We start from the raw sequence: 18,276 nt of genomic DNA, 5'->3' as shown, positions 1-18,276 counted from the left end.
AATTTTATAATTCTTTCTTTTAAGACAACCGATCTCACGCTATAACACCATAAAATTGTACACTCAACATCCGAATTCATCATTTTCTTCCGTCCGACAACGATCTCGTGACTTAGTTCCCACGGCGAATCTGTAAAATCCGCGTCTTCCCCCCCTTCAGGGGTCTCATTCGGTCTGCCAGTACGTGCTCGTGGACGAGCCGCGAATTATTCGTTTAACACGGTCGCGACAAATTTGACTTAGTACCTATAATTTTGGATATTCCGTTCTCTGTGGTCTTTGCAAAGAGGTATGAAATGATATTTGTAAACTCTCTCTCGAGCTCCCCCCCTTTTTTTGTAGCTCTTTCCGCCTAGTGGGCACTAAGAGGGCCTCTTATAGCAAGCCCATTATGGGTTCGGCCAGGCCCACAATGGGGCGGCCGGGTGGTGAGAGACGGGGACCGACATATCCGGACGGACCACCCCCCGAAAAATTCCTGGGGATTTTTCGACCCGTTCGGATTCGATCCCGGATCCCGGATCCCCCAGGGCGGCAGGCTGCTAACCTTGACCGCTCGGCCATCCGGCCGCCGAGCTCCCCTACGCGTAATTGAGAATTAAAATTGTAGCTTAACGAACTTAGAATTAACTTTTTCTTGTAGCTTAACGAACTTAGAATTAACTTTTTCTTGTAGTTAACCCTTGTAATTAACTTTTTCGTTGATTTTAATAAATGTTGTTTTGTTGTTAGATGGAGTCTTTACTTGACCGTCGGCCACACCTTATCGTCGATCCATCTCACCTCCCCTCCACTCGCGTAACGCGTAACGCGCAACAAAACGTAACAGCCATCCTTGACAAGTGAGTAGGTCAACGACCTGTTGCCGGAAGGGGTAGCCGGACTTCCTCCGGCACTCTCTCGGGCTCACACTTTTGTCTTAATGATGACAACATAATTATAAGTAAAACAAAGAATTGTTTAAAATTAAACATATTTATTATCAGTTAACGTTTTATTTTCGCAAACGGAAAAAGTTTAAGAAGCCGTTCCTTATTTTTACGGATTTTAAGCTTTCAAATGGGTGTTATAGACATTGTATCATATTAAATGTATTCATTACGTTATTCTGTATGTTGTATACTTCTGAGATCCAGTCCTGCTGTATTGATTAGGTTGACAATTTGGTGAACCTAACGCTACAGTGATAGGCTCTTCTCGTTGAGAATTCTTGGATACCTTTCAGTCATAACTTCTTCCACGCTTCTTTCATCACTTAATTCTTGCCAAGTGAAGTCGATATTGCCTATGGCATCCATGATGTTATATTTTTTCCAAAATTGCACCAAATAAATATAGATTTAAGGAAAGTACAGCGCTACCACCCGACTACAATAGTTAATGATGAAAACGAAAAAGGATATAACAAATATAGCAAGAAGCATAATGAATAGAATGTTTAACAACGAGAATTTAAATAATACTGTTCTACTCACTTCAACACACAATGATCTTAAGTATGAATTTTGTCTGGGGAATTGGGAGAATCGATTCTACAAAGCTTGGTGCTCAATCAAGAAATTATTACACTAAAAAAGTTACATTTAATTAAAATCTGCAGAAATTTAAACACTCGTTCGCATATTCGAATTTCGTCAGGTTTTAGTGTAGGGATGGCGAACCAAAAGTGGCACGTTGGGAGAATTACCTGGCACGCAACACAGAATTTTTTAAATTTTCTTAATTTATCTTAATTATGTTTTTACTTTCCCGACTGCTATATATAGCAGAGGGAAAGTGTGGCGATCGGTTAAAAATGACACCCCAACCCAAGCTTTTTACATTTTTGGACTCGGGATCTTGAAACATCGAGAAAGGCAAAAAAAAAAAAAAAAAAAAAAAAAAAAACGAAATTCGGAGATTTTTTTGTCTTTATGGGTAAACTTATCTTCACCGTCTTTGAAGTTTAATAGCGAAGTTGAGGCAGAAGTTTTAAACGCGAAAACGTGTACGTCGGACGTTCAGTGCCGCTTTCCTGTAAGCCTAGAAGTTTGACAATGGCGTTTGGAATGTCGAGCATGATTCCATTGACTTTCTAAAAGCCGTTGTCAAACTTCTAGGCTTACTGGAAAGCGGTGCTGAACGTCCGACGTACACGTTTTCGCGTTTAAAACTTCGATCTCAACCTCGCTAATAACTCCAGTGCGTTTTGGTCGAATTTTTTGAAATTTTGCAGGGAGGTTTGTTTATTAGGGGGATTGATATTATTCAATTTTGGCGGTTAAAGGTCCAGGGGGTGGAGAGATAAAGAGGTCGACTGACTTGACGATATTACTCGTTATTAACATTTACAATTTTTTTTTATAAAATCCATCTCTATCCTCCAAATTAATGTTTTTGCCATTTTATAATAATTAAAAATCTAAAGTTTTAAAAATAAAATACAGTAAGACCCCACTTAACGCTGATTCGATATAACGCGATCTGCTCGAAGTCTAAAAAAAGCTCAGAATTTACGCTAATTCAAATTATTGCGGCATTTCATTGATTATTCCCAAACGTGAACCAATCAGCAAAAGATGGCAATTCGTAGTAGCGCTGTACTTTCCTTAAATCTATATTTGGAGCAATTTTGAAAATATATATATATATATATATAACATCATGGGTGCCATAGGCGAAATCGACTTCGCTTGGCAAGAATTAACTGATAAATGCATGAACGAAGTGTGGAAGAAGTTATGGCTGAAAGGTATCCAAGAATTCTCAACGAGAAAAGCCTATCGCTGTATCGTTAAGTTGACCAAATTGTCAACCTAATCGATACAGCAGGACTAGAAGATGTAGACGAGCAGGAGATTCATGAATTTATGCATGTTTCTGGTCTTACCAACGATGACCTTCAAGAACTGGCAGAACAAGGAATTCATGTAGAACTAAAAAAGATTCTGAGAACGAAGAACCTAAAGAATTTCTCTACAGATTTCCTCAGTAAAAGTTTGGTAACGATAACCGAAATCGTTGATCAAATTGTAGCGAATGATCCAGATTTTGGAATGAGTGCAAAATCGTTTTGGATGCGATCTCTTGCTACAGACATTTGCTTAAGAAAAAGAAAACGACAAATGTAACTACACGACTTTATCGCAAAAAAACAAGAATTTCAGAAGAGCCAGGACCTTCATCACAAAAAATGAACTTTACGTATATGTGTGCATATGTTTATGTGTTATTTAACATATATTATTATGCAAATTAATATTAAAAAAATTAAAGTAAAATTTGTTTATTTTTGGTCGCGTGTTCCCCTTTTCCTATTTACTCTGTATTAAAATGATCTCGTTTGACGCTGTTTCCTTAGCGCTTTGTCGTCTAGGAACGCATCCCCCGTGTTAAGCGAGATCTTACTGTACAGTCATACCTTGGATTTCGAACGCTTCGCCATTCAATCAAAATTTTGAACGCCACATTTGTCCCGGTTGCCGAACAAGCTACTCGGCAAGCCACAGACGGTCTATTCCCTACATTATAGAAAGTTTGTGAAGTTAACCGATTTGATGAGAAATCTGTCCTGACGCTCGAGCGTTCAAACGGTCGGGTGGGCGTGAAAAGACTCACTAAGACAGGTTACCATCTTAAAACCGTTTAATAAAAATAGTAGGTTCTTACAATTCTCCTCAAAGCTTGGACACAAACCGAATTCTGGGAGAGAATGAAAAGTTTCTTTTCTTTCTTTTTGATGGAATGTCCCGCGTCCGGTTGAAGGCTCACTCAGTCCACCTCGACGTACGTTCGGTGGAAGCCCCGGAGCGTGTGGCACAGTCTCGATTTACAGATTGGAGAGAAAGATGGATCGGGTAGGAACCTGATGTCTCCGGGCTGCGAAGGTAAAATTCGGGCGCCGACTCGATGGTGGTGGTTATTCAAAAACGGTAGTGAATTTAGATGACTAGCATCAACAACCGAACAACCGACAAGCAAGAACCGAAAACCAAGAATTAGTAACAACTAAGAACTCGGATGTCCTTGAACACGCGGTTTTTAAGCGTTTTGCATCAAAAATCGCCTCTCTATTGGTCTCTCCTTGTCACCTGATGACAACTCGAACCCGGTGGAGGGCACGGGACGGCGCGACTGAATATGATGCCCCTCCAGCCGCGTTTTCCTCGACTTTATTCCCTTCTATTGTTTAAATCGAAAAACTTCCATTGTTTAATCGGGATATTCAATTCCTCCTAGTTGCGTCTGAACAGGAAATTTTTAATCTCTCGATTGATATCCCACATTCGGACCTCCCAGTCGACTCCCGTTCGGGTCCTCACAAGTTGACAGCCCAACCAATCAACGACGGGATTACCGATTCAGAAGTCATGGCGCCGAGATCGCCTCGCGTCAACGTGCATGCTGGTAAGATACATTTTTTTCACTCTCTTTCTGCCCTGTGGGCACTAAGGGGCCACTTTTAGCAAGCCCATTATGGATTCGGCCAAGTCCACAATAGGGCGGCCGGGTGGTGAGGAACAGGACCCGACAAACCGGACGGACCACACCCGAAAAATTCAAATATCAAAATATACCGCTCTGGGGGACCCGAAATCGAATCTGGGCAGTATACTGTATTTTGATTTTTGATGAACATTTTGATTTATACATATATAATAATAATATACAGTAGAGCGTCGAAAATTGGGGTCAATTTGGGACTGGGGTTGTTCCAATTAGTCATTTGTTCCAATTTCCGACTTTGTACGAAAAAATATATTAACCTGTCCGATGTTCAAATTTTTCTCCGTTGCGTGTCGCTTCGCGTTGAATTTTCGTCAATTTTAAGCCTAACGAAAATTTTTATAATAATAATCGAGGCTATCGTATCGTTAAAAATTATTTCTTTATTTTGTACAAACAAAATAAATATATTGAAGAATACAAAAAACATGAAAATTATACTTTAGAAGTAAATTTAGTATCAAAAACGTTCGATTCAGCACGACACAATCCGACTGAAAATCGTTCCAATTTCCGGCCATTTCAATTACCGACGTTCCAATTTTCGACGCTCTACTGTACTTAATCTGTCGCATTTGTAGGCACTTTTATGTAACAAATACAGCTAAAGGTTAAAAAAAATTTTTATTTTGGGGGTCGGGAACAGATTAATACATATAGTTTATGAGAAAATTTGTTTCAGTTTGAGAACAAATCGGTTTTTGAACTTTTAGAAACGAATTAACTTCGAAAACCGAGGTTTGAATGTATCATCACAGATGGCGCCACCAAATGTTGTCGGGTACAGGCAGTCCTCTACTTACGAACATTCGACTTACGAACTTTCGAAGTTACGAACAAAGCCGACAGATGGCGGGTTAAAGTGCAGTTGGTTATTTTTTATGTATAGTCAAGTTTATTTTTGAAGTTTTACGTTAAAACATTTACAGTACATACATATGTACATTTGTAGTTATTTATTAAAATTACTCATTTAAAACAATGTACTGTACATGTGATTGTTAAAGGGAAGTATAAATTCAAATCAATCTTAATTCAACATTATTCAAGTAGCCTAAACATTACATAATTGTAAAAACAACGTTGTATTTGAGTTTTTGCGCCAAACATCGTCTTTTCGAGTTACGAACTTTTCGACTTGCGAACGACTGCTACGAACGGATTAAGTTCGTAAGTAGAGGACTTACTGTAACTGGAATTTTTTTCTCGGTTCAGTTTTATAGTAGCTGCGGCAACCAGTCGTCTTATTTGCGACAAGTTCAGTTATATTCACTCTACAATTCTTTAGACAAGGAACTTCAAATCTTATTCGTGTATCGACTGCTTTCATTATCAGGAATGGAGAATCGGAGTCATTTTAAAAAGCACCGACTCAGGAGTCGTGTAATTTTCTTCTCTGTTCAATATACAGTGTGTACACACACTCGTATGCAACAGTCTCCTTCACAATTTTAAAAGGCATCTTCCTATATTTATTTGAGATTTTTAAAAAATATTTAAAATTCTTATTTTTAAAATTTTTGTTTGCAAGGGATCAATACCGACTCCATTGGGAAGCTCTGCTCTAGAGTTCTCTACATCAAAAATACATCTCCAATGTATACGAACAATGATTAAGTTCCGTTAGCAGCAGCAAATTCTGATGAAGTGTACATGCATTTATAAACTAGTATTGCTAGAGAATGGAAAATCTAGCTACAATTTTCTCTACGATGTCAATGTAGCTTGAATTCAAGTCTACACGGCAACACTTTAAAGTCTAGATGAAGTATGTACTGAAGTATTATTTGGAGTCCAAATAACGTGTCGGTACCACACAATTGAATTACTGTGCACTACTATGTTACTCTTAAGTTTGAAAAAAATTTTTAAATCATGTTTATAATAAAAATAGCAGGAGAGAAAAATGAAAAGATACTTCTATAAAAAGTAAACAATAAAATAATAAAATCCATATTTGAATACATTGTTTAAAGCATGCATAAACAAACATTCAAATTAATTGTGGCACTAGATATAGATTAAGTACAAATGAAATTATTACTTTTTATTGAAATAAATAACTTTACACGTGGACTTCACGAGTAAACGACATGGCTGACTTACATGCGGGTTGTTTACATTAAAAAAAAAAAAACGTTAACTCTGCTGCTACGCGACAGAGGGAGCCTTGTCATATTTTTTCTTTTTATTACAACACTTCCTCCAAAAGAGAAAAATAAGACTTGCTTAATGATTACATGGTTACAATCTTCGTAAACCAATTTTTTCTCTTAGCAGTTCAAATCGGACACGTTCAAGCGACTTCGTCAACAGATCGGCCAATTGGTTCTTTCCGTCGATGTGCTCCAATTTGAGTTCACCATTTAAAAATCTTTCACGTACATAAAAGTGTCGAACCTCGATATGTTTGGACCGTTGATGAAATTCCGGATTCTTTGCAAGCTTTATAGCACTTGCGTTGTCAATATATAGCGTTGGAGGCTGCTTTGGCATTTCAATCAATTCAGACAATAAACGTTGTAGCCAGATTAATTCTTTTGCTCCTTCACTCTGCTTCAGTTGTGGAAGTTGCCACTACTTTTTGTAATTGGCTAGTCCATGATATAGCTCCATTCGAGAATTTCGCGATAATTCCAGTTGTTGAACGTCTTGTCTTCTTGTCACCAGCGAAATCTGAATCACTGTAGACTTTCAGTTCTTCTTCTTTATTATAAATGATGCCCCAGTTCATAGTACCTTTCAAGTACCGAAATATACGCTTTACCTGATTCCAATTTTGAATAGTTGGTTTCTCTGTAGCTCGAGCAGCTTTATTCACTGCAAAGGCGATATCTGGACGAGACGCAGTTGCAAGATACATGAGACAGCCCACTGCCTCGCGATAGGGTATATCAGATGACACTGCCTCGTCGAGATCACTTTCTTCACAGCCAACAGGGGTTGAGACTGCATTTGATTCAGCCATTTGGAATCTTTCTAATATTCTTTTTGTGTAATTTTCTTGACTTACTGTAATTGATCCATCTTCATATTGTTTTATTTTCATCCCAAGAAAATTGTCGAGAGACCCTGTCGTCATATTAAATTCTTGTTGCAGAGCTCTCAAAAAATCAGCGATCTCTTTCTTGTCACTGCCGACAATAAGACCATCATCTACATAAATTGCGATATACAGTTGCCTTTTATTCTGGTTTCGATAAAAAAGACAAGGATCTGCAGTACTGTTTTGAAAACTTGCTTTCTTCATAAATCCGATAAATCGTTTATTCCAGCAACGTGGTGCCTGCTTCAGCCCATACAGACTTTTTTTCAGGAGACATACTCGACCGGTACCATCATCAAAACCCTCTGGTTGTTCCAAATACACTTTTTCTTCAAGTATGCCATTGAGGAAAGCTGTCTTTACGTCAAACTGTTCCAATTGCATATTCTTTGCAGCTGCTACTGCTAACAAGGTTCGAATGGTGTCATAACGTGCGACAGGACTAAATGTTTCCTCGTAGTCAATTCCTGGTTTTTGGGCATAACCTTTTGCAACCAACCGAGCTTTGAAGCGAGTGCTTCCATCACTTTTAGTTTTCTTGCGCAGAACCCAACGATTTTTCACAACCTGTGCATCTTTCGGACGTTCGACTAACCTCCATGTGTCGTTTTGTTTTAGAGATTCCATTTCTTCATGAATGGCATGCATCCATAGTTCTCTGTTGTTCGATTGCAATACTTCAGAAAATGAGTTTGGGTCTTTGTATTCCCCAGCAACAACTCCTGCTATCATTAAAAATTCATTGCTTTCCATCCAGGATGGTTTACCTCGCTGTCTCTTGCTTCTCCAGTTTTCTTTGTCAGAAGTTTCATTATTTTGCTTCGATAAAAGTTCCGTTGATTCCTCTCTTTTATCACATTCACTTTGATTTTTGCTTCCTCCAGAAGAAGACGTCGTGACGAATTCTTCAGTTTTGATTTGATTTTCTCCGTTTCGGCATGTGACCTCCTCCGGTTCCTTCACCTCAGACAACGGAGTGCACTGACCCGATGTCGGCTGCTGCTCTCGAGGAAAGTCAAATTCCACAGTATCACTTTGCCGATTGCAGACTACTTCTGGTTTGAATTTCACATCGTGACTCATAATCACTTTTCTTTGAGAAGGAATCCAGACTCGAAATCCATCCTTATCGTTAACATACCCAACCAACTGTCCGAAAATAGCTTTATTGTCAAACTTCGATCGAAAATTCTTGTTTACATGTACGTAGCATCCAGTGCCGAAGATTCTCAGATGATCAAGTCTTCCTACTTGTCTACCATACCATAATTCATAAGGAGCTTTGTTCTGAACTGAAGATTTTCCAGTACGATTCAAAAGATATACGGCAGTGTTGCATGCTTCTGCCCACAATCCTTTCGGTAATTTGCTTGGATTCAACATAGAACGTGCTGTTTCCACAATGGTACGATTTTCGCGTTCAGCTGCACCATTTTGCTCAGGTGTATAAGGTGGAGGAATCCATTGTTCTATCCCTCTGTTTGCGAGCAATTCAGCAACTCTTTTGTTGACAAACTCCGTACCTCCATCACATCTGAATTGTTTGACAACATGTCCATTTGTTCTAGCTTCATTTAAAAATTGCTCAAGCACATCACATACTTCGCTTTTCTGTTTCAAAAAGAAAATTCGTCGAAACTTGCTGAAGTCATCCTTGAAACATACGTAGTAACGTGCTCCTCCTAAAGATTCGGTGGACATTGGTCCGTTCACATCTGCATGGATCAATTCGCCAGTAACTGTTGGACGATTCATTCTTTGCTTAAATCGTAGTCTATGCATTTTTCCCAAAGCACATCCATCACAGAATTCTTCTTTGCAACCTTCCACGTTGATGTTCATTTGCTTCAAAACATCTTTTACATGCTGTTTATTTTGATGACCAAACCTTTCATGGTACACCTGTAGAATATCAGACGCTGTCACAAAATTCACCTGAATGTTTTTATATGGTTTTACAACGCGTATATCGAGCATGTACAGACCACTTTTCATGTAACCAGTCATGACAGTGTTCTTACCAATTTCGTCTCGAATTTTAACACTTCTCTCATAGATTACTATCCTGTAGCCGTTCGATGCTGCTGCTCTGACAGAAAACAAGTGGACACTTGCATCAGGGACGTACAAAACATTTTTCATTTCAGCATTATACCAGATATTGTTTCGTCGAACTTGAATCCTTATTGTTCCTTGGCCATGTGCATACATACTCACATTTTGCTTTCCAAGTGAGATTACTTCAGGAACAACAAATTCTCTATATGAGACGAAGTATTGTTTGTTTGGGGTAATATGCTTGGTTGCGCCACTATCACAATACCATTTATTTGCATCAATGTAGTTTCCAACCGACGCGCCCATGACATGTGAAATGAATACATTGACACTTCGTTGCTTATTACTCCCGACACCTGTCTTTTTCTGCGGACAATCTGCTGCCCAATGACCCAATTGTTTGCACTTGTTACATGGAAATTTTTGTTTTGCCCGTTCCACTGACATTTTTGTTTTTCCAGAATTCTGTTTCTTCTTATACTCGCAAGAAGCGACAAACGCATTTGTTTCGGTTGTGTCTTGATCACGCAGTTCAATCGTGCACAGTTTTTCAATGAGTAAATTCAAACTTTGATTTTTTGACGGAATCGTGTCCCAAAGGTCTTTGAAATTATCATAGTCTTTTCCCAATGTAAATAAAATTCGGCCGTTTAATATTCTTTCAGACAAAGTATTTTCTTCGTGTTTCGTTAATTCGTCGTTTAAATCAACAAATAACTTTTGCAATTTGGCAACATGCGTGCTAATGTCCTCCTCCTCATCCCGTTTAACTCGAAAGAAGGCTTCAATTAACATGTTCAAACGTTACGTACTGCTGCGCTCAAATCACGCACGTAATTTATCCCAAATTTCTTTCGCACCGTTGCACGTCAACACGAGCTCAGCAACTGGTTTACTTAGCGTACTTGCTATTAAACTTGCCGCCCTCGCAAGTTCTGCCACTCAGCGTATGTTGCCTTTTGTTCATTCGTCGGTTCTGTTGGTAACTCAACGCGTACACGTTTTCCGTTAATATCTTCTAATCCGTATGAACGCAACACCATAGAAACGTGCCATTTCCATTTTGCCCAGTCTTCAGGCCCTTCGAGCTTATCTACGTTTACCTTGTAATCCCCGCTGGCAGCCATTTTCGTTCTATTCGTTCTCCTTCGCACGTATTCAACCAAGTTCAGAGGTGCTCCACAATGATCTCTTTCATTCAAAATTGTACTTTTCTTATTTTCACGTGGACTGGACGTGGACTGGGCCCATAACCTATTACTTTTTATTGAAATAAATAACTTTACACGTGGACTTCACGAGTAAACGACATGGCTGACTTACATGCGGGTTGTTTACATTAAAAAAAAAAAAACGTTAACTCTGCTGCTACGCGACAGAGGGAGCCTTGTCATATTTTTTCTTTTTATTACAACAGAAATTACAATAAATGTTATAAATACTAGGATTAAAAATGATATCCTTAATTAATGATGTAACATAATTAATGACATTTACATCTCAATAGAACAAGGAAGGATTGCTGACACTAACTCAAAAACAAAACATTCAATAGGTTATCATAAATATGTAGAATTTGTTCTTTAATCTTACAATTGAATTTTTACACTTATATGTACTGTATATGATGATATATTTGATAATAATGATGATATATTTTTAAAAAAATATATTTTCTTTTTGTGTTTGATTTCAAAATAGTTTGCACAGGCACTGCAGTAAATAAAAAAACAAAGCACAGGCATTGCAGTAAATAAATATAACTATAGAAATTATATTTGAATAAATAACCTTTAATACTATAGAAAATGTATATAATTTGATATTTTTGATAGAAATTTATACAATTTTGACCTAATAAACAACTTTGGAATATATTTTAAAATACTGCTAATACATTTTCCATGAGAAATTATTTGAAAACTGGAGAAGAAAAAATTTCTTAGAGATGATCCTGTAAAGTTTTTATAGTTGGAAACTAATTCAATCCTTTGGTTTATTCTAATATGAGTTTTATGAAAAATTTTAATGTTAAGAATCCATATTAACTTTTATTATATTCTAAAATAAAAAAATTAAATTCTTTTTTTAAATAATGTATTTTTATTCATAAAATCTTTCTATAATAATAATAATAATAATAGCATTATAATATTTTATTTTCCTTCTTTAATATTGTTGACTTTAAACAATTGAGGAAATGATTTTTTAAACAAGGCATTCATTTTTATTTTTATAATTAAAATCTGAGAATTTTATAAACATAACACACACACAACTTTCCATACAATTGGAAATATAAAATATCATCAATGAAACTGAAAATACGATAAATTACATAACTTTGGAATGGTACAACCATGGCACTTCAATTTTTTGAATTATCACCAAAAATCAATTAAATTATGTATCTTTAGCAAATATACATGTAAAAAAAATAATTTCATAAACTTTAATATAATTTCAAGTAATTTTCCAATATATTTTCCAAACTGATATTTTATACACTTTATACACAGGGTTTTTCATAAGTCACATACCATAGGAGATTGCACAGAGAAGCATCACGTGATTGCAGGCAAAGCATTAAGGGCCAGTATATGGTTTATTGGTTATAACCAATAGACCATATACTTGCATCATTTTGGGTCTACAATATTGTCAAATGGAGATTAATTGCAAAAAGTTTGTGTGGTCAAATCACTTTCAACTAATGTGCCCAGCTGCATAGTTCTGTAACTCACAACTAGGTACGTTGCGAAGACAGAACTTGTTTTTTTTAATACTAGATATACAGATAATAGCAAGAACACAACAAATTACCAGTTTTTAAATGTTATTTAAATAAAATTAAACACAATTATGATAAACTGGTAATCTTTCATGTATTAAATAGAACAAGTTCAATCTTCAATCTGCATATTTGTGAATTACAGAACTATGCAGCTGGGCTTAATTTGACTACACACATGAATTTTATGCAATTAATTTCCTTTTGACAGTATTGCTGATCTGAAATGATGCATCATATAATCAATACACCTTTCCAGATGCTTTGCCTACAATCACCTGATGCTTCTCTGCACAATCTCCTATGGTCCTGTACATAACTTGTAAAAACCCTTGTATATAATTTATAACAATTCTGAACAATTAAAAATATAAATAAAACATGTTTTTCCAAATAAAAAGGTCAAATAAAGTTTTCCTATAATTTTTTTTTGTGATTAATCAAAAAAAATATATTTGAACTATTTTACATGGTGACAATGAAATCAATGTAAAAAGAAAATTAGATAAAATAAAATACAAGTCCAGGACCATAAATCATAAATACAAGGTCTTATCAAAAAGTATCTAATCTGAAGTCAGGGAAAAACCTGCATATCTATTTGGTTCAAGCAATAGTCCCCATGTGAGTTGACTTCTCCAGCAATGCTTCCACTGTTGGAAGTACTTTTCAAATTCATATATTGCGATCTCTATCAGGTGCTTTGTCACATTAGTCATGATCTTCTCTGCATCCTGAAATCTCTCTCCTTTCAGTAACATCTTGAGTTTGGGAGAGAGCCAAAAGTCAGCCAGTGCAATGTCTGGGGAATAAGGAGGACGCTGAACCTTTTCAACACTGCATTTTAAATGAAATGTCTGGATGAGATATGATCCATAGTCCAGAGCATTGTCGTGATGAATAAACTAGTCATGAGATTGCAAGAGCTGAGGTCTCTTGCACCTAACATTTCTTAAGTGACATAAAACAATCAGGATTATTCCTTTGTCACAGTTTGTCCATGAGGGACATACTCATGATGAACTATGCCCTGGTAATCAAAAAAAAAAAAAAATCAACATGATCTTCCCATTGCTGCATGATTGCTGTGCCTTCTTTGGTCATATAGACAATGGCATTTTACACTGCAATGTTTGTTCCTTTGTCTCATACCTGTGTGCCTGTGTATTTAACAACTGTCTTCTTGTTAAATACAGTCATGTCTCGACTTATGTCCGAAGTTGCAGAAACAAACCCTGTTGTAAGTTGAGAAGTGATTGTATTGACTAATGCAGGCATTACTTTGACTGTAAACTGCTGAATGTATGTATATATTATATATTATTTTTAAATATATACTTATAAATAATATAAAAATTTATAATTTATCAATTTTCTATTTATTAAAATATATATATGTATATATTTTAATAATATGAATTTATCCTGTATGAATTTTGTGTTACATATATATATATATATGAACATGAAGTACTAAACTTTAAAATTATCACATTGAAAAATCACTGGTAAGATCAAAAACATCAGAATCTTCACTACAATGTTTTTGTACGATTGAAGCAGATGATGGTTTCCAAGTGTAACATTTATTGTTGTTGCTTTTAAGTAGCTCCTTTGCTAATAACAGTGCTTCACTGTTAATTGGTAAGAACTTGATTTTGTAGTTTAGTTTTTATTAAATTTAATTGCAAAAAAATATGTTCAACTGCTGCACTTGAATGAGGAAGCAATAAAAACATCTATTTACTGCCAAAGTAAAGTAAAAAAATATAGAAATATAGAATAAAAATGAAAGTTTTCAAAGGTACTAAATTGAAAGGAAAGATATTAGGATTTTCTAAATGGTACTAGGAAAATGGTGTTGGGTATCTTGGTACTGGAACAAGTAAAAAGGTGCTAGTTTAGTACAAAAGTACTAGGTGGAATAACACTGGTGCCGCCTTTGTAGCCCCGATTCTGTTACCCAGTGTCGCCAATAGAGGCACCTCAATCTAGTTTTGCCCTTCTTTTCACTAGCTCTATAGGGTCCAAGGACACATGACAACATAGTGTTAACAGATGTAAAGAAAAATAAGAAAATTGAATACTTTTTGATCAAACCTTGTATGTCCAGGATTAAAACAATCTATGCTTTGTTGGAGTACTATAAAAAAATAAAGATAAGCTAAGGAATACTAAGGACATTGTAATGTGTTTTTATGATATTATGCCAATAAGGCAGAAATTGGTCTAACCCATCTAACTTGAAATATGACTCAAAAAACTGATTATGTTACTGTAATAACTATATTGTTATTACAATAAACTAGAACAAAAAAATTATTAAGCCAACAACTAAAACTAAATAATGTTAAATTTCTTATGACTGATCTATTATATTATTACTTCTTTCATTTTTAAACAAAACAGTTACCAAACTTCCAACATGTATATAATATAGTTTAAAAACTTAAAAATTTTATAAAAAACATATATACATAGTAAATTGCATTTACTAACATACAGAATATAACATTTACTTCTATAAAAACAGATCTTTATACTTAAATAAATTTTAATTAATTTAAGATGTGATCTTTTAGTTCAGCTATATTATAAATCACATCATTCTGATTTACTTTTTTCAGATTTTCAAGATCATTTTCTTTCTGAACAAGCCAAATAGCATTCCATCCAGCATTTTTAGCAGCCAGATAATCTAGTTCAAAATTATCACCCACATGAACAGCATCTTTTCCCTTCACTCCTGAACTTCTAACATGACTGAGTGCTATTTCAAAAATTTTACCTGATGGCTTTTCATGTTTTATAATGTAAGAAGGAAGAACAAAGCAAAAATAATCTCTCAATTTCATTGTAACTAGCAAATTCTCTAGTCTTTCATCAAAATTTGATATAACTCCCATTTTAATATTCATCTCTTTAAACTTTTTTAATATTTCTTGTGTACCAGGATATACAGCCCAACAAGCACTGGTACAATAATCACTGAAAAGATGATTAGTAATTAATTCTATCTGTTTTTCACTTGCATCTAAACATCCACCATCATGAAAGGTCCTCTTCACCATTTCTTGCCACCACTGTTGAGATGTAAGGCCTTCATAAGCTCCAAAATTAGGATGTAATTTTCTTAGTAATTTCCACTGTGTTTTAAATGCTTCGTTTAACCGAGCCGCATCTACGTGAACACCATATATCTTTGCCGTACGAGCATATGCTTCTCCAGCAGACATGCGAAACTTTAATAATGTGTTCGTGACATCAAAGGTCAACAACTTGAATTTGCTCATCTTTTACAAAATCTTTTGAAATAATCTATTCAAGAAACTTATAATTAATCTCAGCTCAATATGAAATTGTTTAATAAAATAATACTGATAAAATTATTACAATTACTAAATTAAAATATTTCTGTAATCATTTCAAAATTTCTAAATCTGAAAAAAAAAAACTTTTGTTCACTTAAAAATATTAACAAATTAATACTTTTTTTAATTCCATTTCTTAAAAAAATTAAAATATGATGAGTAAAATGAGAAATGATGAGATTATTATTATTATTATTATGTTGGGTTAAGTGAGATATACTCGGTTAACACCGGTGGCTGTGTACTATGCCGGACCAAAGTCAAGGCATAGTAACCAAAACAGAAATTAAAGAAGTGTATCAGTGTGTGTGTCTGTATTCAGGAATTTTCTCACAATATGACATGTATTCAATATAGTGGCCTTCTGTAGTGTGATGTATGTGTTTCTATTCAATTCTAATGTGCCCAGGCTTTTGTGTAGTGTGTGTGGTATGACACCTGTAGAGGAGAGAACAACAGATACAATAAGCACCCTATCCATCCTCCACAGATGCCTTATTTCCTGGGCGAGTTCTGTGTACTTGCTAATTTTTTCAGTGCATGCGTTTTGTATATTGTGAGTGTTTGGAATGGATATGTCTATAATGTATGTGATTTTATTGTGTTTGTCAATGAGTGTGATGTCTGGTCTGTTGTGGTAAATTGTTTTATCTGTGATTATGGCTCTGTCGTAGTACATTTTGTGCGTGTTGTTTTCCAATACTGTCTGTGGAATGTATTTGTAGTATGGTTCGTGGATGTCTACTAATTTGTGTTTCTTTGCAAGCTCTTAGTGTATTATATTTGCTACTTGATTATGTCTGTGTAAATAATCTGTCTGTGCCAAGAGCTTGCAACCAGAGGTGATGTGTTGTATAGTTTCTGGCATGATGTGACATTTTCTGCATGTGTCATTTGTGAGTGTTGCATCTTTGAGTATGTGTTTTCTGTAGTTTTATTATTATTATTATTATTATTATTATTATTATTATTATTTATATATTTTTTTTAATAACAAATCACTAACATTAGCTATCCTTTCAATGGTTTTTCATTTTATTATTTCTAAAAACTTAAAACAATCTGTTGCTTATTTTAAATGCAGTATTTTAATCCGGCATCTATGAAGGTCACAGTGAAGGCACATTATCAAACATTTTTATATTTTTGAGAAGTTACATGCAATTCGAAAGTTGCAGGCATTGCTGTACATTTTGTACTAGCATATGCCACCAAATGCTTCAATTTGTTTTGCATGCAATTTAATCAGTCTGAAGATGCTTTGTAGCATCTTCAGACTGAGTAAATCATAGCACATCTGAAAAATCTGCAAAACGTTAATGAATAGACTCAATTTAAGCTCTGAATAACGAAAACGTCATTGCATAAAATCAACATCCACAATGATTCATGTGCACATACTGCAATACAGTACTTATTTTTGCACTACGTATCGAAATAAATTCCGGATTATTGGCTATTTCAAATTAACGAAGTTCTACTGTGTTACATAATTTAATACATAAAATAGTTGTGAAACATTCGAAATTATAATTACGATTACGTAATTACTATCTGATATGGAAATTTTGTAAACAAACATTTCAACGAATAAATCTACTTCAGGAATTGGTTATATTAAGTAGAAGTTACTTTTACGTTAATATCTATATATTTATATATGGATCATTTACTTAAAAGTAACGTCTACTGTCGTAGTATATTATTGCCCAATTTTACTGTTTAGACTTAAGCTTAGTAACATAATAAATTATAATTAATACGACAAAATCTCCTCAGCTCAACTAATAAATGAATCGCTCAAACCTGGCGATTACAGTACTTTTTTTTAATAAATAACATATGAAATAAATTTAAAACTTAAGAAATGTCACTTTTGACATTAAAAACCCGGTTAATACTGATGTATTTTATTTCAAAGAATATTTATAATTAATTTAAACACTACAAACATTTACTAAGTCTTAAATTTATACGTTTTATTTAAACTATTATTCTCATTCGACCTCACCTAATCAACTCATCCTCCTCATCAAAATTCGTAAACAGATATTCACGTGATCTGATAAAGAAGCGTCCTCTGCATGTAAGATGTTGCATAACGGCAAAATTGAATACTTATTTCGTTAAAAAGTAATTCAATTGTAATTTTTTAACGTTACTTAAAAATTAAAATAGCTTTAAAACATATTTCAATATTTTTATCGTGTTTACTAAATTTAAAATTTACGACTATTATTCATGAATGGAGTTTACTAATAGAAACGCTTGTCATCGAGAGCGTTATGGTTGTATGAACGTATTGATAAGTCATACGGATATAAAAATCGTGATGGCCGGAGGCTAAGCAGTTAAGACGTCAGCTTACCGCTCTGGAGCATCCGAAAACGGGTTGGAAATTTTTTGGGGTGATCTGTCTTGGATATGTCGGACTTTGTCACTTACCATCCCGTCGTGGGCCTGATTAAGCTCATAATGAGCCTGGAAAAAAGGTTCTCTTAGTGCTCACAGAGCAGAAAAAGTAA

General features: G+C 35.0%; 1 protein-coding gene and 1 long non-coding RNA gene across 3 annotated transcripts; one reads left to right on the top strand and one right to left on the bottom strand.

Annotated features, from left to right (window-relative positions):
- Nucleotides 1-11,797: 11,797 nt before the first annotated feature.
- On the top strand, nucleotides 11,798-15,706 carry LOC136968521 (uncharacterized). The gene is made up of 3 exons (XR_010879664.1): nucleotides 11,798-12,056; nucleotides 12,592-12,686; nucleotides 15,008-15,706. It is a non-coding gene; the product is annotated as an uncharacterized lncRNA (long non-coding RNA).
- LOC136968520 (rhythmically expressed gene 2 protein-like) lies at nucleotides 14,800-17,830 on the bottom strand. Of its 2 annotated transcripts, none has more exons than XM_067262495.1 (2): nucleotides 17,710-17,804; nucleotides 14,800-15,698 (listed from the first exon to the last, which is right to left on the bottom strand). In XM_067262495.1, exon 2 carries the CDS (start codon nucleotides 15,671-15,673, stop codon nucleotides 14,939-14,941), a length of 735 nt encoding a protein of 244 aa, XP_067118596.1. In that variant the 5' UTR covers nucleotides 15,674-15,698; nucleotides 17,710-17,804; the 3' UTR covers nucleotides 14,800-14,938. The 2 variants fall into 2 exon arrangements, with proteins under 2 accessions (XP_067118596.1, XP_067118595.1); XM_067262494.1 differs by having other exon boundaries at nucleotides 14,802-15,698; nucleotides 17,763-17,830.
- Between the last annotated feature and the right edge of the window lie 446 nt (nucleotides 17,831-18,276).

Source organism: Centruroides vittatus, unplaced genomic scaffold (assembly GCF_030686945.1).
Source record: "Centruroides vittatus isolate TY-2023 unplaced genomic scaffold, ASM3068694v2 contig_1492, whole genome shotgun sequence".
Lineage (NCBI taxonomy): Eukaryota > Metazoa > Arthropoda > Arachnida > Scorpiones > Buthidae > Centruroides > Centruroides vittatus.
This window is presented reverse-complemented; position numbering and strand designations above follow the sequence as displayed.